Below are 21,492 nucleotides of genomic sequence, written 5' to 3'. Positions count from 1 at the left end.
TTGTACTTGCAAGTAATCTGCGTTTTCTTCTCACTTTTGCCTTTTGCAAGTCGGTTTTGTTCTCGTGACAATCATAGTTGAAGCAACTACCGCATCAGCTTCTGCAATTACAGTTGAAGCATACAAAGATGGACTTAGCATTTTTGGCCAGATGAGTAAAACATATTACTCTTCTTTCAAGTTCAATAATGAGAGATTATGCAAGAGGGGATAATATAGAGGCATAAACAAACGACAACAAGATGAAGAGGGATGCTGAGTAATGAAGGTTGGATTTGCAAGTAGTGCACCATTCAGTGAACGACGCCCGGGCCAGTGGCGGCAGCCGATTTGAGCCAAAACAGAACTAAGAGCGTGTATTTTAGCGATCCTTTCACCGACTAGTAATAGAGTGACTCTTAGAGCATAGGACATATTGATCTTCCCCAAATAAAGAGCATGGAATAAGATCAGAAACCAAAAATATGAGGCTCATCGCCCACCTGAGAGAAGCGATTCTACAGCAGAATATGATTGCTGAAATGCCTCTTCCATGGAGGACGGAGACCTAGCCAAATCATCAAAACCTCCGTGATGACCGACTGTTAACCTGCCGCCGATGGACGACAACTCCGGCGTTGGAATATCGCCCTCCAAGTAATGCAAAACTTGACGGATGCTAGGCCTCATCAGCGGCTCGGCGTGGGAACACATCAACCCGAGTTTCAGAACCAACTCTATTTCTTCTTCCACAAACTCCGCCCCCAACTTCGGATCTCTGCCCTCGAGAATGGTACCTCTGTCCCAGCAAGAAAATACCCAGTCCACCAATATCGTGTCCTCCGCATCTCCATTCTGGATCGGCCTTCTCCCGCAGGCGACCTCAAGCAAAAACACCCCGAATGCAAACACGTCTGTGCTCCTAGTGGCTTTGCCGGTACGCGTGTGTTCGGGGGCGAGATAACCAAGCGTTCCTGCGACGTGAGTCGTTTGAGGGTCGGCTCCGTGGTCGTATAGTCTCGCAAGCCCAAAATCTCCAAGTCTTCCATTTAGGTCAGCATCTAGCAAGACGTTACTCGCCTTTATATCCCTGTGGATCACTACTTGCTCCCAGCCTTCGTGCAGATAAAGCAGTCCAGATGCCACTCCTTTGATCACCCTAAATCTTTGCCTCCAATTTAGGGTGACCGTTGGTTGGTTATAGAGGTACCTATCGAGGCTCCCATTAGGCATGTAGTCATAAACCAAGAGCAACTCCCCTTTCCGACGGCAGTAACCAAGGAGCGACACTATGTTGCGGTGACGTAGCCGACTGATGCTGATGATCTCTGCTATGAATTCTCTCATACCCTGTCTCGATTCATGTGAGACCCTCTTCACTGCGATCTCTATGTTTGATGTGGGTAAGATTCCTCTATAGACCCGACCGAACCCACCAGTCCCTAATAGCTCTTTCTCCCGAAATCCTTTTGTTGCAATATAAAGGTCTTTGTACTTCAACCGGTGTGGGCCGTAGTCCCTCTCCCAATCTTCAAGCACCTCGGCAAATTTCCGTTTCCTTCTCATCACGTAAACCACGCTTGAGATCAGGATTGATATGAGGAAAAGAACCACCCATGGTAGCCCAATAGTTAGTACCTTCGACGTATCCTTTTTACCGACCTGAGGAAGCTTAGGAAGTTGGGACAGGGCAAGTTCCTGAGCCTTTGCATTTACCCCGAAGCTCCAACCCATAACATAGTAAGAAGTTTGGGTTGAACCGGTCGATGACGAGAAGCCAACATACATGTTCTCGTTGATAACTGACGCGAGATCCCATGTAAGAGACAGAAGGGGAGTGTTTGGCTTTTGCACTTTGATCGGAGCCAATGTGACATCGATCCGCTTTTCAGTTCCATTATAGTCCACCCAAACTTGCATTTCTTCACCACTGATTAGAGTCAAGTTCTTGAACTCACCACCATCTGCATAATACCCTGCTGGAGTTGAATTTGCTGATATCAACCCGTTCAAGTCAATTCCGACATGATTGTCGTTGATGTCATTAAACTCGCTGCTCTGGAACGTGTCAAATTCCACCCCGAACACATGATTGGTGGCGTTGCCGTGGTCAGTTTGGTTGAAAATGCCAAGGTATTCGCTAGACAGGGACCCGGGGAAGCCTCTCTGGGGCATGACCATGAAGCCGATCCCGTGGCCGCTCAGACCCTTATACCGAGGTCGGATCGCAAAGACGAACGTGGTGGAGAAGGAGAAGACGGAGCCGTTTGGCGAGTTCTTGAACTGGACTGGCTCGGGATGGAAGGCGTGGCCCATATTCTGTCTGACGTCGTAGCCCATATTCAGGAGGCCATCGGGGTGACCCAGGCCATCCCATCGAGGCTCAGCTTTCCCAATTGGAAACCGTTGTACACGAAACTGGTCACTTGAGCGTAAGCCGAAACGGCTAGCAGAGAAACCAGAACAAGAATCTTGAAGAACATAGCTCAAAGTCTGCTACAATTGACTTGCGAAGGATACGTCACACCTGGAAATATATCTAAATATCTCAACTCAATTTATCCAAAATGCAATTACCAATAACTCCCAGCCGATAGCACTCTCCTCTTCTTTGCCGATAGCACTCTTGTCTTTTTTGTCGTTAGCTGAAGAACTTGAAAAGATTAGAATGAAATGGGTGAGCAATATCTCTTCTAAGCAAAACAAGCACCTGCTATACATATTTGCAAAACCATATCGAAACTCATCGAATTCAAATTCATAGTATAGCATATGCATGAGATCAAATACAAGTTTTATCTTTTCAACAAAGCTTTATACATATTAGAAATACTTCGTCAGTAATTTCAAAGAATATATCAATGGTTCAGTCTATTGATTAATCTCATCAATTCACGTATTAATAGTCTATTCTATTAATCAATCTCAAATCAAACATCGTAGTCTATTCCATCAATTCATCTCATCCAGTCACATGTCAATGGTCTGTTCCAATATTCAATCTATTGCACTATATCGAACAATAATCATAATACAATGCTTAGTAACAAGGCAACTGAGTTTCCTCCTTGACAAGTTCTCCATTCATTATCAATCGGTGGCTGAGCCATAAGGATATCCTAAAAACTAATATGCATACCCAAAAACCCTTCACTGTGATAGTGTGTACCAAACCATCATTTTCCAATACTAGAAATCCAATTTAGAATCAATCACATAATCATAATACAATTTTACAAATCAAAACATTTATCTCTCTATAAATCAATTCTTTTCGGAAACAATCTAGAATCGGTATCATAAATCATTTTCACAATACCAAACATATACCCTTTTATAACATAATACCTTTCATAAATCAGATTAACAAATCAATACATATAACCTTTTTGCAATCCATTTCTAAATCATTTCTCAAACAATTTCACAATAATCATCTCATAAATTGTTTCCAAAATTGCTTTCAATACAATTTCAAATAATAAAAATGGTAGTAAATGCCCAATCAAGATTTTATAGATTGAATATGCTATAAACATCACTTTTGCCTTTTAGACAATTTTTTTTTTTTAATATTTTGCACACAATATGTCTAATTCTTTTCATTTTCAAAATTTAGAAATTCAAAGAAGAGATGGTATCACTTACTTAGAAATACCCAAAACCAAATAATTAGCTATATGAGCCAAAAATCTCGTAATTTTATTAATTAAACAAGAATTGGAGTCAAAACCATGTGAAACACTTCTTTAACCATACTTGATTCAGAGTCAAAATGCTCACTATGGGTCGATGAGAGACCTCATGAATGACCAATTATGGCAAAAAAAAACAACTAGTGCGAAGAATAATCACTCGCATGACAAACTTTTCACACCATATCTCTTTACTGAGCTCCAATCCAAGTGCGCTTATTGTCAAAAGAAAGCCCTTTTAAAGTATTTAAAGATCTTTAGTTTGGCCAGCCAAATTGTAGATGCCAACTGGTGAGATTCAGCACCGAAAGCTGCTGGTTGAGTTACTGTTCAGCATGTGCACCCAATTTCAAAAGTTTGTTTCGGGCACACTGTAAGCTCAAATTGAGTTATCTAAAATCATATAGCTCCATAACATCCTAGACTATCAATACCCCATAAATTTTCAACTTAACAACTTCTAAATCGGACTTTGCTGTTCCAATTTGACATAATTTTGAATTTGTACCATAATTCCAAAACTATTCCGATTATAAAATGAAAGGCTTGAATCCTTACCGAGAATTGCGAATAGAAGTAAACTCCGCTTTGCAAGACCCCATAGCATGTAGCGCAAAACCTTCTTCCCTTTCTTCTTCTTTTCCCTTTCTTTCTTGCTTTTCTTTTATTTCTCTCTTTCAAGCTTGCCCTCTTCCCATTACAACAACAGAGCCACTTTTCTTCTTTCTTTGTTAATTAGTCAATATATTTTTTTCCCTAGACTTTGACCGAGTCCAACTCCACACATTTGCATATACAATTAATTACAAGGGCTATAAAAATCAGAAGCATCGTTATCTAACAACGTCTAAAGAATGGTGCAAATTTCTCCACGTGAGGTAGGACAAACGCATGGTGGAAAAATGAAAGACGACGAAAGTCCACAGTTTCGGCCGCCATTCTAGACTGGGCACATCTTATGGTACGAGAGAAGTTCTATTTATATTTTAGATTTACATTAATTTGGATGAGGTGATTCGAAAGAAAAAACTGGGATTTAGACAATTGTAAGAGAGAGAAGAAAGAAAGGATTTTAAGGGATTGAGTTAAATTGTTGTCAAGATGCAAGGGAGGAAAAAGGAGAAAAACGATTGTGATACGAATAGCCTTTTGTGTATCCATAAATAGATATAGACTAGTCTTACAAGTGAGGAAGAAGAATAAATTTATTGAGTGGCGCACAAATCTGTTCAAATACCTACGAATCCCTTCATATGATTTTAGAATGCACATGAATTAACCTGATCAATCCCTCATCATCTCCCTTGATCCCTCCTAATCATTTCCTTCCCTCTCTTTCATCCAAAAACAATTATGTTTTTAGAACCTTTATCTACCCTCCCAATCTCTTCGAACAAGCATGGTTTTAATGTAGATCCACATGCTGCACGTCGTATTTCAAAGATACAACAGTTTCAGCGCTAAATTATTAATGTAAGAATTATCGTGACCCACATGATATTTATTTAATGGTTTAACAAATATTTAAGTGCTAAAATGTATTGGCTATGAAATGTTGCAAATCTTATAAAAAGGATGAAAGGTACAATTCTATTGAGAAGTTACCGTTCTTCCAAAAAAGTGCGACTCTTATGAAGTTAAAAGGTGTTTTGATGGAAAACGCCTATTAATAGCATGTATAAATAGGATATGATTTTTTCTTCAGCAAGAGGACGGACGTTATATTTTATCCTCCATAAGATAAGATATGTTAAGGAAAAGTATGGATTAAGGGAGAGAAATAAGATGTATTTGGTTTTCCGCAACAAATATTTTCAAAGGTATTGCTATGGATAAATGTATGTTTTCATCCCTCTTATTGTGAAAATCATGAAGATCAATAATCCCCTGTTTTGAATTTTTACATTAAAGAATTACTTTATTGATGACAATAAATTGACAATTTCTATGTCCCATAATTTACAATCTTATTCAAATCAATGGTGTGAGAGAAAAGTATGACAAAATTTTTAAGGGTATTTTGAAGATTTTAAGAGGAGACTAGAACTCTCTCCTATGTATATGGCACGTGTAACTCTTTATTTTACACATCATACATCAATCACCGTTGATTTAGTAATAGTAATGGATACACGATGTGTAGAAAAAAATTTACATCGATTCTGCAATTACTAGTAATCCTAGATAGATATAGATACAAATCTGTTAGACTGGTCCCAAATAATTCTTAGAGATGAAGCATATCTCAGTTTTCAAGAATTAGAATAGGAAGTTAGGGAGATGGACACTAAAAGTGTCAAAAGTTGTGTATAGATCTCATTTTAGTACCAAAAGTTTTTTTTTTTTTTTTTTCAGATCAGTAACTACAATTTTTTTAAAAAAACAATCATTTAAGCGCCAACTCTAATTTGGGTTGATGTGGCCATATTTTATTAATTTCTCAATCCTATGTGGCTCGTCGACGTACTTAATCAGCATATAACCTCTAAATAACATCATGCAAACAAGTTATGAGTCATTATTTGCATGTCAAAAATTGTATATATGGATCGTTTGAGTGCCAATTATTGTTTAAAATGATCACTTAAGTACTAGTCATTATTGAAAAATGATGACTTCAGTACTAGTTGTTGTTAAAAAATGATCATTTCAGTGCAAATTTCAATTAAAAAGTTATTATCGTGTGACATTGTTTTGGACGTCGATGTAGACTGGATTTTTTTAAGAAAAATGCGTCAAATTATATTAAAATTTTAATTATAAATGTTACGTAATCAATTTGGTTGAAATTTTTGTTGGAAACAATTAAAGTAATCATTTTTTCTCTAATTTGGCATTTAAGTGAGTTGGGAAAAACTCTTGGCACTAATATGAGCATCGTCCGCAACTTTTGGCACTTCTAGTGTCCTCTAGACTATGGTAGCTAGCCTCACAAGTGGTCCCGGCGCTTGTTGAGTTTATGTGACATCCCGATTTTCCAATTCTGGTTTCAATTAAATAAGTCGGGCATTTCATCTTCGCATCTATAGCTTTCTTCTCTGAGTTGGCCGCTCACGAGATAACTAGTCTATTAGGTGAAGCCGTTAAGGAATCTAAACGTAATAAACTTGAGAATTCGATTAGGAAACGACTTCTTGACCATGCTAATCTACAAGGGTCATTATGGCACAGACCGATTAAAGACCGGAGATATGTTGATTCAAAAGAACCATGTAATTCAGTGTGGGTGATTTCACCTAATTGCACAATTCTTGTTGATCGGCACTAGACCGATTCTCTATCGTTTTGGTACCCTGTGTCTGTATTTGAAATCTCGAGATTTCTACGACAATCGATAGTCGTCAATGTGTGAAGATGCACTTTGTGGCTTGAAAATAATCAACCACAAGACAATTGCACATAAAATTCCTACAAGCTACCCGATAGATTAGGTAGCGCTAAAGTCGCGCCAGATTGAAATCAACCGAGAAATTGAACCCGATTACAGAAATTGGAAGTTCTGTCAAGTCACAATTCATTTTAGGAATATCGACTCATCTCCAGAAGATTTTTCTACAAACCGAATTTTTTTGCAGAAAAGCAAAGTAAGGCCGTTTTTGTTCGAGATTGTCAGATGGCCGTTTTTAATCGAATCTTTGGGATGCAAGTTGGATCACTTGATGGGGAAAAGTCATAAGAAGGTTGATGACACATGGGTTGATTTAATTGAGCTTCAATTGGATGGAATTGAGTGATAATTGATTGAATTTGATGCACAAATGTCTAAAATTCGTATGCCATGGGGCTAGGGACATTTTGCACCTATTAACAAGCTTGTGGAGGAAGCTCGAGGAGAGAGAGTGGCTGATGGCATGTGATGTCATGGTGGGGGCAAGTGAAAGGGAGAGATTGACAAGTATTGCAAGCTAGAGAGCCACCAAGGGAGCCCCACTCTTCAGCAGCTTCTTCTTCCCCATTTCTTGGCTTTCTCCATTGTTGAGGAAGGTGAGAAGCTCAGCAAAAACCAGAGAAATTGAGCAGCAACCGCCCAAGACCGTTGCATGCCCGTCGGACCCGTTTTCCTCCCATGTTTTCCCTCGTTTCAGTTTCTGCTTCAGCTGACCTTTCGTCAAAGATTCGAGTAAAAAGTAGTCTTCCCGGTCGAATCAGCCATCGCTCTACCCACCATTGTCTCCGTGACATCCAAACCGTATAGAAGGACTTGATGGTGCCCAGAAAAGAGCCTTGTAGCCTCCCGAAATACGGCGTGAAGGAACGGCCCGCCGGACCACCTGGACTCGCCCTGTTCCGCCTGTTTCGCGTTTTCTTGTTGTTTCGCCCCTTTCCGACCCTTCCTTTGCCCATCCCAACCTCCTACAAGATCCCCAAGACCCCCGGGAGCCGCCGGTTGCCAACCACCCACTCGCCGGAGCTCCGATCGGCCCATTTTTGCCGTTGAAGTTGTTGGTTTCTTCTCTGCAGTTCAGCCCAGATTAGAAACAGAAAACCAGAAAGCCGTGAGGTCTTTGTGGCCCATTTTTTAGCCCTTCCCGACCTCCGTTGGTGTCGCCGCCCTGAGGTTTATTGCCCGCCTTGGCATCGCCTTCGCCGTGGACTCGCCGGAATGTTAATTCGGTGAGTTTATCCTCTAAACCTCGCTTAGCAAGTTAATCATGTTTAAGGGGTGTTTAGATTAGTCTAATTAGGTTTATATGGTTAGATTAAATTATTTTAATGTAAATTAGATTAGTTGTATGATTAGTTTAATGGATGTTTAATTAGGGTTAATTGTATGTTTAAATTAGTATAATCTAAGTTTAAGCCCTAATTAATTATTTTAATTAAATAATTATTTCGAATTTTATAAATATTATTTTATTAAATTATATTTATTATAATATAATATTTAATTATTTAATTTTCGGAATTAAATTTAATTATTTAATAATTTCGAAAATTTTGCCGGGATGGTTTCGATTTAATTTCGCACCGATCGCAGCAGCATATTGTATCAATTGTATGCGTAATTGCGAAATTGAGTGAAAATGATGATTGTGGTTAATAATTCCAAAAATGTGGAATTAAATGAAATTGGAGAAGTTTTGGTATTTAACTTGAAAATACCGGTGTTAGCTATTGGCATCGTAATTGGTTGGTAGGACCGTTTGAATCTATTGATTTATTTGATTGAGGAATGGATTGGGTTATTGTTGAATTGATAACTTTTGCGAGCAGTTATGATATACATATATATTGAATATTGCGGCAGCTTCTGGTGAGCTATAGTATACTATATTGAATATTGCGATAGCTTCTGGTGAGTTATAGTATACTATATTGAATATTGCAGCAGCTTCTGGCGAGCTGTTATATTATCTATCAGCTACAGCTTTGGAAAGCATTTGTCTTATTAATGACTGGTTTGATAGACGTTATGGAAAGATAGATAATGTGATTGAATTGAATCATTGTGAATGATCAAATGTGATTGAGAATTGAATTGTACTGACGTGTAGGAAAGGACTGAGTCGAGGTAAGTCCTCTGTCCTCTTTGTGTGGCTAGAGCGCCCTGGGGCTTATTTTCTTCCTAATCAAGTTTTAGAGGGTAGGACTCGCTGAGATGTAGTCTCATCTCGGTTGTGGGATAATATTTCAGGTCCCTAGATGACGGTCATGGAGGACCGAAAGTCCTGGAGTTCGGAAGGCGGAGGCTGAAGAATCGGCGAACGTGTCTAACAAGTTGGTCATAGGACAGTTCCCTTTTTGTTGAGCCGCTCTATTTTGTAAACATTCCAGTGTTGTATATAAACCTATGTGTTTATAAGAAAGCTTGTTTGGTTGTGATTGATTGCCTGCTTTTCTATCCCAAGTTAAATGTTGTCAGGGAATTGTTTCGCTTCCGCATGCATAATAAAATTGAATGGGTCGGCGACGTGTCCTGGGAAGTCGCATTTCTATCGACCGTAGAAAGATGTGCGCGCGCTTGAGGTTCGGGGCGTGACAGTTTAGGATGCCTCTTTTTCCTTCTTTTTTTTTAAGTATAAACGTCTTTCATCTAGAGACATATGTTCTATGTTATATTTCTTAGATAAAATTTAGAAGCCACTTAGGATGCCACGTCTACACGATATCACTATTTAATGGTGACTAAATTACTACATCACTGTTTGCATTTAATTTTTTTTTTTATATAGAATTTTCAATTTGAACAAACAACATTTAATTTAGAGACTAAAATTGCCAAACACCAAAAGAAAAATTTCTATTAAGGAGATTAAACAAATTGAAAAAGTACGGGGATTAGTAGTGTGATCTCTTTTTCTTTAGCTTCCTCCATTGATGTAATTGAGGTATGTGTATGTTATAAAATTTACATTTAGACTTTGTTAATTTTGTGAAAAAGAATGATTTAAAAAAGATTTTCCTAAAAGTGATTGTTTGCATTGTTAAGAATAAAAACCTATCAAAAAATATTTTCCAATAATAATTTATATATAGATCTTTTTGTGAACGATGAAAATTTTGTTCATTTTTTTAAAGCGATACAAATAATCATTTTGGGAAAAATATCTTGTGAATCATTCATTTTTTTGCAAAACGAATGCATCTTAAGTTCTTTCATGAGTTCCATTGGATGCTGTGGCTTGTTTTTTGAAATTTGTGGTGAACACATCTTAGTTTTTGGTACTTGTTCGAGAAGATCATCACCCATGTTACCAAACAAATTCTAAATGAACAAAGAATATCAACAGTGCTTGAGGTTTTGGAACTTAACGTCAACTTTATGTCATCTAAAATTAGCCAACTCAAGTAATGCATTTACTGCAAAGTCACCTATAGAATAGTGCCATGCAACTTCTTGGGCAGAAGGACACACCAAGAGTGCTAAAAGTTATATATGACACTCATTTTAATATCAAAAGTTTTCGCTAGATCACTTAAATGCCAATTCGGAAAAAAAAAATCACCTAATTGCCAACAACGAGAAATTCCGACAGAAAGTAATATGTGGCTTTTATAATTAAATTGAATTGGCATTGAAAGTCAATGATTTCAAGCCACTTATTATTGGAAAAATTCATCATTAATGTAGACCTAAACACTCGGTGATCTAATCACGTTGCAAGGACCATTGCAAAGGAACATTTTCCTATTCTAAGGTAGAGTGCCTTGAAATCTTTGTTAGATATAGGTGTCTATGGAAGGACCAGTGCTTCACATTCCAATTTTCAGTTAGTATTTGCAATTCACCTAAAGAACGTATTCTTTATTTATTTTGAATGTCAATTGTTCCTTCCACATATGGCTTGTCTAACTAAGATTTCAAGATACTCCATCTTAGGAAAGGAAAATATCAACGAACTCAACATTTTCAAGATAGAAACCTCCTTCATGATGGGCCTCGCGACCTAATTAGACCACCGAGTGTTTCAATCTAGAGTTCTTTAATAAAGAAATGCTTGAAATCACCTTTGGAGATTGGGTTTCCAGCGTCAAAAACTGACAATGACATGCATAAACATTTCAGTTGCATTAATAACATCCAATTTGAATAGGTAGGGAAAAGTGCGAAAAAAGTCCTAAACCTTTTGCCTTTGTGTCAATTTAGTCCTAAACCTTTTTTCGATGCCAATTCAGTCCTAAACCTTTTTAAGTCGTGCTAATTTAGTCCTTTCCGGCAATTTTGACCGGATTTTGCTGACTAGACGCCGGCCGGCTGACGTGGCCTGATCGGCGCTGACGTGGACAACTTTTAATAATATTTTAATATTTTTTTTTTTAAATATTTTTTTATTTTTTTTAAATATTTTTTTATTTTTTTTATTTTTTTATTTTTTTATTTTTTATTTTTTTTAGTTTTGTCTTTTTCCTCCAGCCGGTCGCCGGGGTCCGGCGACCGGCCAGAGGCGATCGCCGGCGAGGGCGAGGCCGACCTCGCCGGATCTCGGCGAGGTCGAGCCTCGCCGCCATGGGCGATGGGCGAGGCTCGCCTCGCCGGATCTCGGCGAGGTCGAGCCTCGCCGGCCTCGCCCGACCTCGCCGAGATCGGGCCATGGGCGAGGGCCGGCGAGGCTTGACCTCGCCAGATCCGGCGAGGGCGAGCCTCGCCCATGGCCGCCCGCCGAGATCGGGCCATGGGCGAGGCTCACCCTCGCCGGCCTCGCGGATCCGGCGAGGCGAGCCTCGCCCATGGCCCGAGGCTCGACCTCGCCGAGATCCGGCGAGGGCGAGCCTCGCCCATGGCCGCCGCCGAGATCAGGCCATGGGCGAGGCTCACCCCGCCGCCCGCCGGATCGAGGCGAGGTCGAGCCTCGCCCATGGCCCGATCCGGCGAGGCGGCCATGGGCGAAGCTCGCCCTGCCGGCCCCGCCCATGGCCGGCGAGACTCGACCTCGCCAGATCCGGCGAGGTCGGCCTCGCCCTCGCCGGCGGTCGCTTCTGGCCGGTCGCTGGACCTCGGCGACCGGCCGGAGGAAAAAGAAAAAAGAAAAAAATAAAAAAATATTAAAAGTATTTAAAAATATTTAAAAATTACAAAATTATTAAAAGTTGTCCACGTCGGTGCCGATCATGCCACGTCAGCCCGGCCAAGGCCCGCCAGCAAAATCCGGTGAAAATTGGCCGGAAATGACTGAATTGGCACAACTTAAAAAGGTTTAGGACTGAATCGGCACCAAAAAAAGGTTTAGGACTAAATTGGCACAAAGGCAAAAGGTTTAGGACTTTTTTGGCACTTTTCCCTGAATAGGTATATAGATGATTTTGGAGCGTCAGATGTCTAGCACCTCTAGATGCACCATTGCCTCCAAGCTTAAAGGGAGTTCTATTAAACGCGTGCAAGAATTCAAGTAGAATGCCCTAAGTCCAGTCAAGCAAGAAAATAAGGTGAAAGGGATGCATTTGTGATACCATGAAAGTTTAAGACTCGGAGTCTTTGCATAGACAAGAAGAAGCTATGAAGGGTCACAATCTAAACACAATTTCTTTGTAGGAGTAAAATTGAAAAGTTTCTGCAATTTGATTTATCAGTAGATTGGAAAAGACATTATCCGTAAAAGAAATTCGACTTGCAAATGCCCATACCTTTTCCTTTCGGTCTTCATTGGCCCCTCGCAATCTCTTGCCAAAAACTTATGATATCTTATGATGAAATTATATTGGCCCTATTACAAAGTACATTGTTCATTCAAACATGTTTCTTCATTTCTCTTTTCTCTACCAAAGGCACGTGGTTAGATCATGCAATATGTTGTGTTCTTTGTCGTCTACATCACAAAACTCATCAAACTGTGGAGAAATCCTTATACTTTCAACATTCCACTAAATAATCAACAAAGATGTCACACTCTTCGATAAACAATGCTCCTTACAGAAAGCAAACCTTTTTATCCTCCCTATCTAAATCATCATAGTTCAAAAACTCAGGCACTTCATCAATGCCTTGGATGTTGATAGTGGGTCATCTCCGCAACCTCTTCAATTGATCTCCCTGAGGGTGAATAATGTCATTCTTCCTAAAAGTTCTCACCAATTTATTGATCATGCAAAGTAACACACTCTCTAACCATGGTCGTGCTATAAGTATAAATATTTGGATTGTTCATACTTAGACCAACTTTTTCAAACATTTTATATATGCATCCATATGGGGAAAATGCTTCATATTTACAAGCTCATTGTCGTTTGACTCATAGCACAAATCACAAAATCTACTAGTAGATATCACCTTTTTGTTCTTGTATTGTTAGAAATATCTATCTCCTATAGATCATAGGAATCCCAAAAATTATCAAGGAGAAGCAAGTATCACATGCCTCTCACTTTGCTCGATACAAGATTGAGTAGTCTCAACTGCGTTGACTCCACCCTCCACTTTTAGCTTCAGACGTTGTGTGATTGCATGTTGCACTTTCTCAACAGTCTAGGCGTTCAATAACCATATCCAAATTAAAATATCAAACATTTTCACAACCCTTTTATTTCTATTCAACTTATGCAAGACTATAGTTTTTCCAATTCCCACCATTCCCTATACTTCGATTCTTTTGAAATTTTTCTCTCCAGAACCACCATTCCTCACTCTTAGAAGGCATCTATGACTCCCACAGGCCACTCCGTTATCAATATCTGCCTCTTATAGTAGGGCTTGTAATTCTTCACGCTTCTTGACCACATGCTTGCCGAAATTTGCACATGACCAAAACTAAGAGAATCTCCAAGCATGGCTGATCTCTTATTGTGCTTGCTTTTCAATTTGAGTGCTTCTTGTTCAATCGCCTTAACCTTGCAAGTCCAACCTTCATATTCTTTAGTTGCGCTCCTCATCTTATTTTTGTTTATTCCACCTCTTCATCATCCCTTCTTGAATAAATTTTTTTTTGCTTTTTTGTTCTATTTCTCCAAATTGAACTTAAAATTGTTAGCATAGTCAATTTTTTATGGCAAAAAATGCTATGCCTATCCTTGTATGCTTCAACTACTATTGTAGAAGCTACTTGCCGCTGCTTCAACCATGACTATCACCAGAACAAAATTAATTTGAAAAAGCATCCAAACAACGAGAGAAGGAAATATATATTGCCTGTGAGTACGAAATTGAGTTAGTCATAAGAAGATGGTAATGATACTTACTCAAAAAAATGGGAAAAATAAAAGGCTTAGTTTTTTTATTTGCCAAGTGAATGCACCGAAACAAGAGAAGGACATTAATTTTGCAATGATATAAAGACATCAACAGAAATGTCTCAACAAAAAAAAAAAACCTTAAAACTTTTGCATTTGGCTCAATTACCGTCTAAGCGAATCCAACCCAAATGTTTCAACCTATGGTTTTTTTTTTTTTTTTGAGAAAGCTCAGTACCAGAACTACAACATGATTATTATGTTACTATAATAAAAACATAAGGCAAGTCAAAATAATAACAATGTATTCAGAAGAAGACTTATTTAGACCATTAAAAATTTTAAGATGGCAAAAGATGGCAGCTATTTAAGCTACAAAAGTTGCATCTTTTGTCATCACACCACCGTTTAATCACAGAGCAGAGGAAAAATTTGGCAATAGAGATTGGATCTTTTCAAGAACAGGCTTAGGCAACATAAGGGAAAAAAGAAAGGAAATAAAAGATAAAAATACAGTCCAATAGGCAACATATATAAGATTAGTAGAGTGAAGGAACATCTTGTGTACTTGAATCTGTTGAGATCGAAATTGGCAATATGAGAATTACATGTAAGTGTTGAGAAAACTTCTACCAAGTTTTGAAGTTGACAAAATTTTCTTGTTCTTGTTTTTGTTCTTGTTCTTATTCTGAAGAATAGTAGACTTCTAAAGTCATTTCGTAGACTCTTGTCAAAATCTATTCATTCCAAAAGTCTTTCCCACTCTGACACAATCCAGGTGGAATCACGTCCAGAACAAAAATATAATCAAATTCAGAATTATTGATCTTACAATAAGGATTTGGTATGAATGTTACAGAGATTTATTCTTTAATATCTGGCTTTCTGGCAAAGAATCTCACTTACCTTTTATAAATATATTGATGGAATCAATCATGAATTGATAAAATCAATCTTGAAGACAAGTTCTTTTTTGGAAAGCATCTACTTATGGAAACTTATATTCTTATTGTATGGGCAACTAGAATCAACGGATTTTCATCTCAATCTTCAAACGGCTATAAGATTTCCTTAATTGATTCTGTCCAACGGATTGATTGGAAGAACTTCCTCTGGAGAATGCCAACAGCCAGTAAGGCGTAAAGGAGTATTTAAGGAGCTCATTCAATCTATTTGATAGTGTGCGTGAAAATTGAAATTCCAAAATTTGAAGCATTTCCAACCTCTTGTTCTTCAACGACAGCTCTTACAAATTGTATTCAAGAGAGAAAATCACAAGAAGAGTGACTTTGTGTGGGAAAAAGAAATCTTCCAATGAGTGTTTGCATTTGAAATATTCTACTTATCTGTTAATACCTTAGTAAATTTCAGCTAGAAGATTGACAGCGTGAGAGAGTGGACGTAAGCTTGATCTAAGCTAAATCACTATAAATCTCGTGTGCAATTCTCTTTTCCCTTAACTCTTTTCAACTTTATTTGCTGCAACATTTTAAGTTTCGCAAAAATCTAGTCCATCTCTTATCTAATTTTGAATTCTGCACTAGAAGTCTGATAGCTCGTTTAATCAGACACTGATCCTTTTCAGACTTTATTTGCAACTTAATTTATTCCACATTTATTTGTCAATGTTTGTTTTTAAAACACCCATTCACCCCTTTCTAGGTGTTAGTGCTAACATTTTCAATAAGAAACATGGCACACGTTTGATGCTACTCGAGCGATCAGTGGGCGATCCATTGACGTTGACTTGTAAGACCAAATGGCACCTCTACAATTACATAGATTCCCTCATGCACCTTAGCATGTGAATGTAAATTGGTGAGTTTTAGGACTATGCCTCGACGTGTCGGGCAATATCTTCTCTTCTAATGAAAAATTCTTAGATAAGCCCAATGTATGTATGGCCAATTCAAAGGTTCTGTCGGATGAGGTGGGTCTCAATCAAAGGGTGCATGTGAGTTGGGCTCACATCTACTGAATGCAGGTACCTACTCTTTTCCAACACCCTTCTATCTCTAACAAAACCGATCTATTTTGGTGAGAAATGGTGGTCACTGCTCTCTCTCTTTTACAAAAACTTGTTCTTTGCCAACTTATTATGGCGTCTGGTGATTCGTAGTTAGCGCGTGTGTTGTTTGCTTCTTCCTTCTTTGGGTTATGATCATGGGGAACATCAGAAGCAAACCAGAGTCGATGGAGCGGAGGAGCAATCATGGAATTAGGACGAGCAAGCTTTCCATCATATAATTCTGCTTCTGTCTCTAGTTCCTCTGTTTAAGCATTCAATTCCAACATCTCTTGCAGTTCCTTGATTCCCTTGGATTTTTCACACATGCATGATTTTGGACAAGGAAAAGAGTTGCTATTATGTTGAAACGGAGAAGAGAGAAGAATGAGCCATGCATTGCTTCACCTAATTATAATCTATGGGTTTTTAAAATCATATTCATTTGTTTACTTCCATAGCATCTCTATGCCAATTTTCACAGGAAAGCCAGATCTCCCATCAGAATGAAGATTATGAGTTATGAAGACTGGTTATAAGCCCTACCAATGCAGATTATGAATTATGAGCAATTTAGTCATAGTATTTGGATGTAATTACCATGCTAGTGAGCAGATCTAACCATGTGAGCATATCGGCCGTTTGACCATTAAAAAAGGCCAATAATAAGCTTGAGGATGAATTACATCACTCGAGCTCATCCTGTTCACGCAACAAGACCGAGTGAGGCAAAAGTTAGCGGTACATTTAATGGTATCGGTCCCCACAATAAGCCGGAAGCCGTTACATCCACGTCTATGTCGTGTAAGGACCGACTCAGCCGACTCACACCTTAGCGGAAGTAGTTGCACTGCAAGGCCGTATTTATTACAATTCTGAATTTTCAAGTGTTATTTGTATTTAAAGATATTATTTGCAAACTAATGTTATTTCGACATAAAGTGAGGGAACTTTTTGGAAGTCGTGTCTATATATTCGTGTTTGTTGTACTTTTCATAATTATTGAATAATAGGAGGTTGATCATATTTGATTATTCATTTAACGCGTTAGGGACCGAAGTCAACCATCCTTGTCTGGTTCAAGAGCTATCAGCCTCATCTACCATTCCTGTGAGGTATATGCTCTCTGAGGCTCATCTTCTCAACAAGTTTTGGGGAATCAACACACACAAATACGTAGAAAAGAGAGGCAAATCGACGCGTTGATCGAGGGAAATTGAGCAACGAGCGGGCCCCGCACAGAACGGAGGCTGGAATTGCCAGAACAAGACAAGATCAATCTTGATAAGACCATCAACACCAGCCAGAGAACGCTCGAGGAACGAAGGTTGGGGTTATCGAAATCAGACCAGAGCGCCAAATTCAAGAAATCTGCTCGAGCTCGGACGACAACCATCGACGGCGGTAGTGGCGACTTTCTGGAAATTGTCGATGAATTCACTGGGATCCATTCGGCCGGAGGAGGAGGAGAAAGCGAAAAAGGTCTCGGCTATGGCAATGAAAATAAAGGCAGCCCTTGTGGAGCTGGATTCTCGCAGATTACTTTCTTTCCAAATCACTTGAAATTACCAAGACAGGTAAAAAGTTTATTCTCATCTTCGTCTTACTAATCTGTTGATATGTTTATTACATAAGAATTCATAATTCCTCAAAGCTTGATCGTTCTCACACTATTTTCTTGAAATTTATGCTGGTTTAAAGACGTGCGTGCAATTGGATTATCGGAAATGTTTCAATAATTGACTGAAGAATTAACTTATATAGATGGGCAATAATTTGAAAAGATAAACACAAAATCTTACAATTTCTTTTATTTGTATTTTTATTTTAAATTGTGCAGCCAAAGAAAATCTCTTGGACCTACCCAACACCACCAAACCCTGCATCATGCCATTTGTCTTGTCGCTTCATTGATGAACTATCAATTTATCACACAACTACGCACCGTGACTTTTACTAGTGTCAATGACCTTTTACAAAATCACCAAAATTTAAATAGAATAATTTCAACAAAATGAATTGACTGAGGATAGACAAAGTTGGGTTTGGGCACTGGGGATTTTCAACTCAGAAATTGAAGGTCACTTATTGAAATATCACTAACTACGTGTGAATAGTTTTTGGCAGGACCACCTACATAGGCCAAAGGCCTAAAGTTAGTCTGTCATGAGGCTTACATGATATTATATGGGCATCCGAGTAGCTAAGCCTTTGTGTTCATGCCCTTGAATTTTTAAAATTAATTAATTAATTAGGACCATGTCGAAAAAAATTCCTCTAGTTGGATCTTTAATTGGTGAATAACAAATATGGTTATCACCTGAGTATGGGGATGTCCACGTCTGTAATCCATCAATTCAAAATCTAGCTCCAATTAGGAATGGACAAAAGTATGACTCAATTAGATCTGCTAATGCTACCACTAGTCTATCAAAAATAAGAATTCAAATCATTATATTATGTTCTATAAAGCATGAAGGTAGTTTTTTTTTTTTTTTTTTTTGGTCGGTAGCATGAAGGTAGTTAACCCATATGGTAGTCAGCAAGATTTAAGTCCTCCAATTGAATGTTGGGCCTTTATCCCTAGTTCATCACAAGGTCCTTCAGTTGGATTTTTAGTTAGAAAAGACTTTAGTTTTTCACCTCATAATCAGATTGGAAGAAATAGGACCTTGTGTTTTTCCATCTCTCAGAGAAAATGTCCTTCAATCATGCCTCTTATTGGTGGTAACAGACATTAACAGTCAGTGATATTCACACCCCGTAACCCACAAATTAAAAAGTGACAAAAAAAAAAAAAACTCTACCGATAAAAGATATGATTGAAGAGAAATATAGTCAAAATTTATTCTACCATCTACGTATTTATTACTCTTGCATAATCGTCTCGCTCTCAAGAAACCATTCACATTCTACTCCCTTAATCCATGGTAAGTAACTTGATTTCTCTTTTGTAACCAGCTGCCTTCATTTCTAAGATACTGGGCTGGCAATCATCGAGAGGCCAATGCAGCAGAGCTAGGATCAGGCTGGGGGTGTTTCCAAATTTGGTTACAAATTCCCCCGCAGTTAACCCTTCCGTTTTATTCATGTGGAACGGGGGCTCCGATAACCACGGCCTTTGTTTAAGGTCCTTAGGCTGGACCAATTTCTCTTTTGTTCCGGTGATATATCTTATCCTCCTCTGTGGTCGAAATTCTTCAGCCACCACCACTTGAGTTAAAGTATTTCCGGAAGGTACGTATGTGATTAAGCAATAAGTCTGGAAAAAAATTTTCTTTGCTTTTTCTTTTCTTTTTCGACTGACAGCAATTGTTATGGGGTTAACAAGTTAGATGATGTTCTTTGCTCCAGGAATTTCGTAGATTACTACTGCAGGAACCTTTTTACTATAGAAAGTCGGATGAACAACTATTATATAAGGTCTGAGTCATCCCAGCCCCCAAATTCGAATTGCCACCTGATGATGGGTTCAGTTGGAGGAAGTAGATCAGAAGGAAATTCTTGGAGCCAAGTATCCAAGGTGAGTTTAGAGACGATCAGTTCTCTAATTCTCAAGTCTTGAAGCTCCATCATCCCAAAGATTCACTAGAACATTATTCCTTTGTTCAAAGTAAACCCCCGTTCAATGTTCTTGCCTTTCTCACTCCTAGTCCAAATTCATCCTCAGCATGTTGCATTGGTGGACTTGAGATGAGCCACATCCTTGAAAACGTTAAAAGGAAAAAACTCGATACTTGTCCCCTTGTCCCCGGTTATGTGATTGGAACAGATAGATCTCTTCCATTTTTCCTCAATTATTAACAGTTAGTTTAGTTTGGCAGCTTCTTACGTTGCTATCACTTTTCTCTTCCTTAGCCTACTAAAGTTTGACATATAATTGAGCACTTTGGGATTACCTCGGCTATGAGTGCACACAAGTTTCATTATGTTTCTTTGTCCTTTATATCTAGCTGTCATTAATATATTTCCCACTCTTCATATTCAGGAACTATAGGCGCACTCATTGAAATGTCCAAGGTTGCTTGGCTAGAAAGCGCGTGCAAAGATCCGATGACGACTCCCGTAAATTCGTGGAGTTGACGATGCGATGAGTAGATACAAAGGTAAGCAGGGAATACTAGGATCAATAATACTTCTTAGAAATGCTTGTTATTTCGATAAATCTATGGATATAACACAACTCAATGTCATGCCTTGAGCAATGAAGATACAAATTGAGTAATGGAACCTGGAACACTCACCTCTAATTGCTATACCTTTTCAAAAAGGGGAAGCGCACATCCTTGATATGCATTCTCCATCATTTTCCTGCCGATTTACATGGTGGTTGTGTGTGCTTTTGCTTGGAGAGAAATCAAGTCTTGATGATTCTTTTCTCGATCTAGCAGATTGGAAGAGGGAGCACAGGGATATCGAAGGGGCGCCATCGCATCATATGGTAATCAGAATTTTGCAATATAAACTAGAGAGAGAGAGAGAGAGCCCATAGGTTCAGCCGCCATTCAGTCAAAACCCATAGGCTGCGTTTGGTAGTCAGGATAAAATTCAGGATAGGATATGATTTATCTTATCCTATGTTTGGTGCTCGCTCAGGACAAGATAAAGTCGGATATAAAGGAGATATAGGGGGAGGTGGGATAAATGTGGATAGGATTTCTAATGTCCATACTAGGAAAGCTATTTCTCTCGAATAACAAACTTATTAAATTAATAAAATTGAAATATATTTCAATATAAATAATATTTGAATTATAATTTAAGAAATTAAAAATAAAAAAATCATTTTTAATTAATCCTATTTTAATTTATATATTCAATTTTAATTCTATCTTATAATAAACATTCAATCTATAAAATATTTATATTTATTATATATTTTAGGTATTTTTGTATTTTAGGTATGTTAGTACAGTTTACTATTTGATAAAATTTTATTAAATAATGATGAAAGGGGAAAAAATAAAAAAGAGGAAAAATAAAATAAAAATAAATTAAGGAATAGTGTTACGAGAGATTTTCACCATTTCCGTTTATGAACATTTAAGTTCATTTATAATGATATACAGCTTATATATAAAAAAAAAAATGTACATGATATGATTAAAACATATCCGATTTTAATATTATGATTCACCAAACAATGAACAGAATATAAAAAAATCTTAAGATTTTATATCATATTTTATCCAAAGTCTATCCCAATTAAAA

At 38.2% G+C, this 21,492-nt stretch overlaps 1 protein-coding gene and 1 long non-coding RNA gene across 2 annotated transcripts; one reads left to right on the top strand and one right to left on the bottom strand.

Annotated features, from left to right (window-relative positions):
- Positions 1–329: 329 nt before the first annotated feature.
- Positions 330–2,462, bottom strand: LOC104422937 (L-type lectin-domain containing receptor kinase IV.1). Its single transcript, XM_010035396.3, is given in 2 exon segments — positions 330–2,336; positions 2,339–2,462. Coding segments are annotated over 2 exon segments (1,989 nt in total). The 3' UTR covers positions 330–471.
- Positions 2,463–17,605: 15,143 nt separating this feature from the next.
- LOC120295250 lies at positions 17,606–20,896 on the top strand. The gene is made up of 5 exons (XR_005552604.1): positions 17,606–17,858; positions 19,243–19,518; positions 19,636–19,804; positions 20,270–20,387; positions 20,673–20,896. It is a non-coding gene; the product is annotated as an uncharacterized LOC120295250 (long non-coding RNA).
- The last annotated feature ends 596 nt before the right edge of the window (positions 20,897–21,492 follow it).

The sequence above is a fragment of the Eucalyptus grandis genome, chromosome 7, assembly GCF_016545825.1.
Source record: "Eucalyptus grandis isolate ANBG69807.140 chromosome 7, ASM1654582v1, whole genome shotgun sequence".
In the NCBI taxonomy this organism is placed as follows: Eukaryota; Viridiplantae; Streptophyta; class Magnoliopsida; order Myrtales; family Myrtaceae; genus Eucalyptus; species Eucalyptus grandis.
This window is presented reverse-complemented; position numbering and strand designations above follow the sequence as displayed.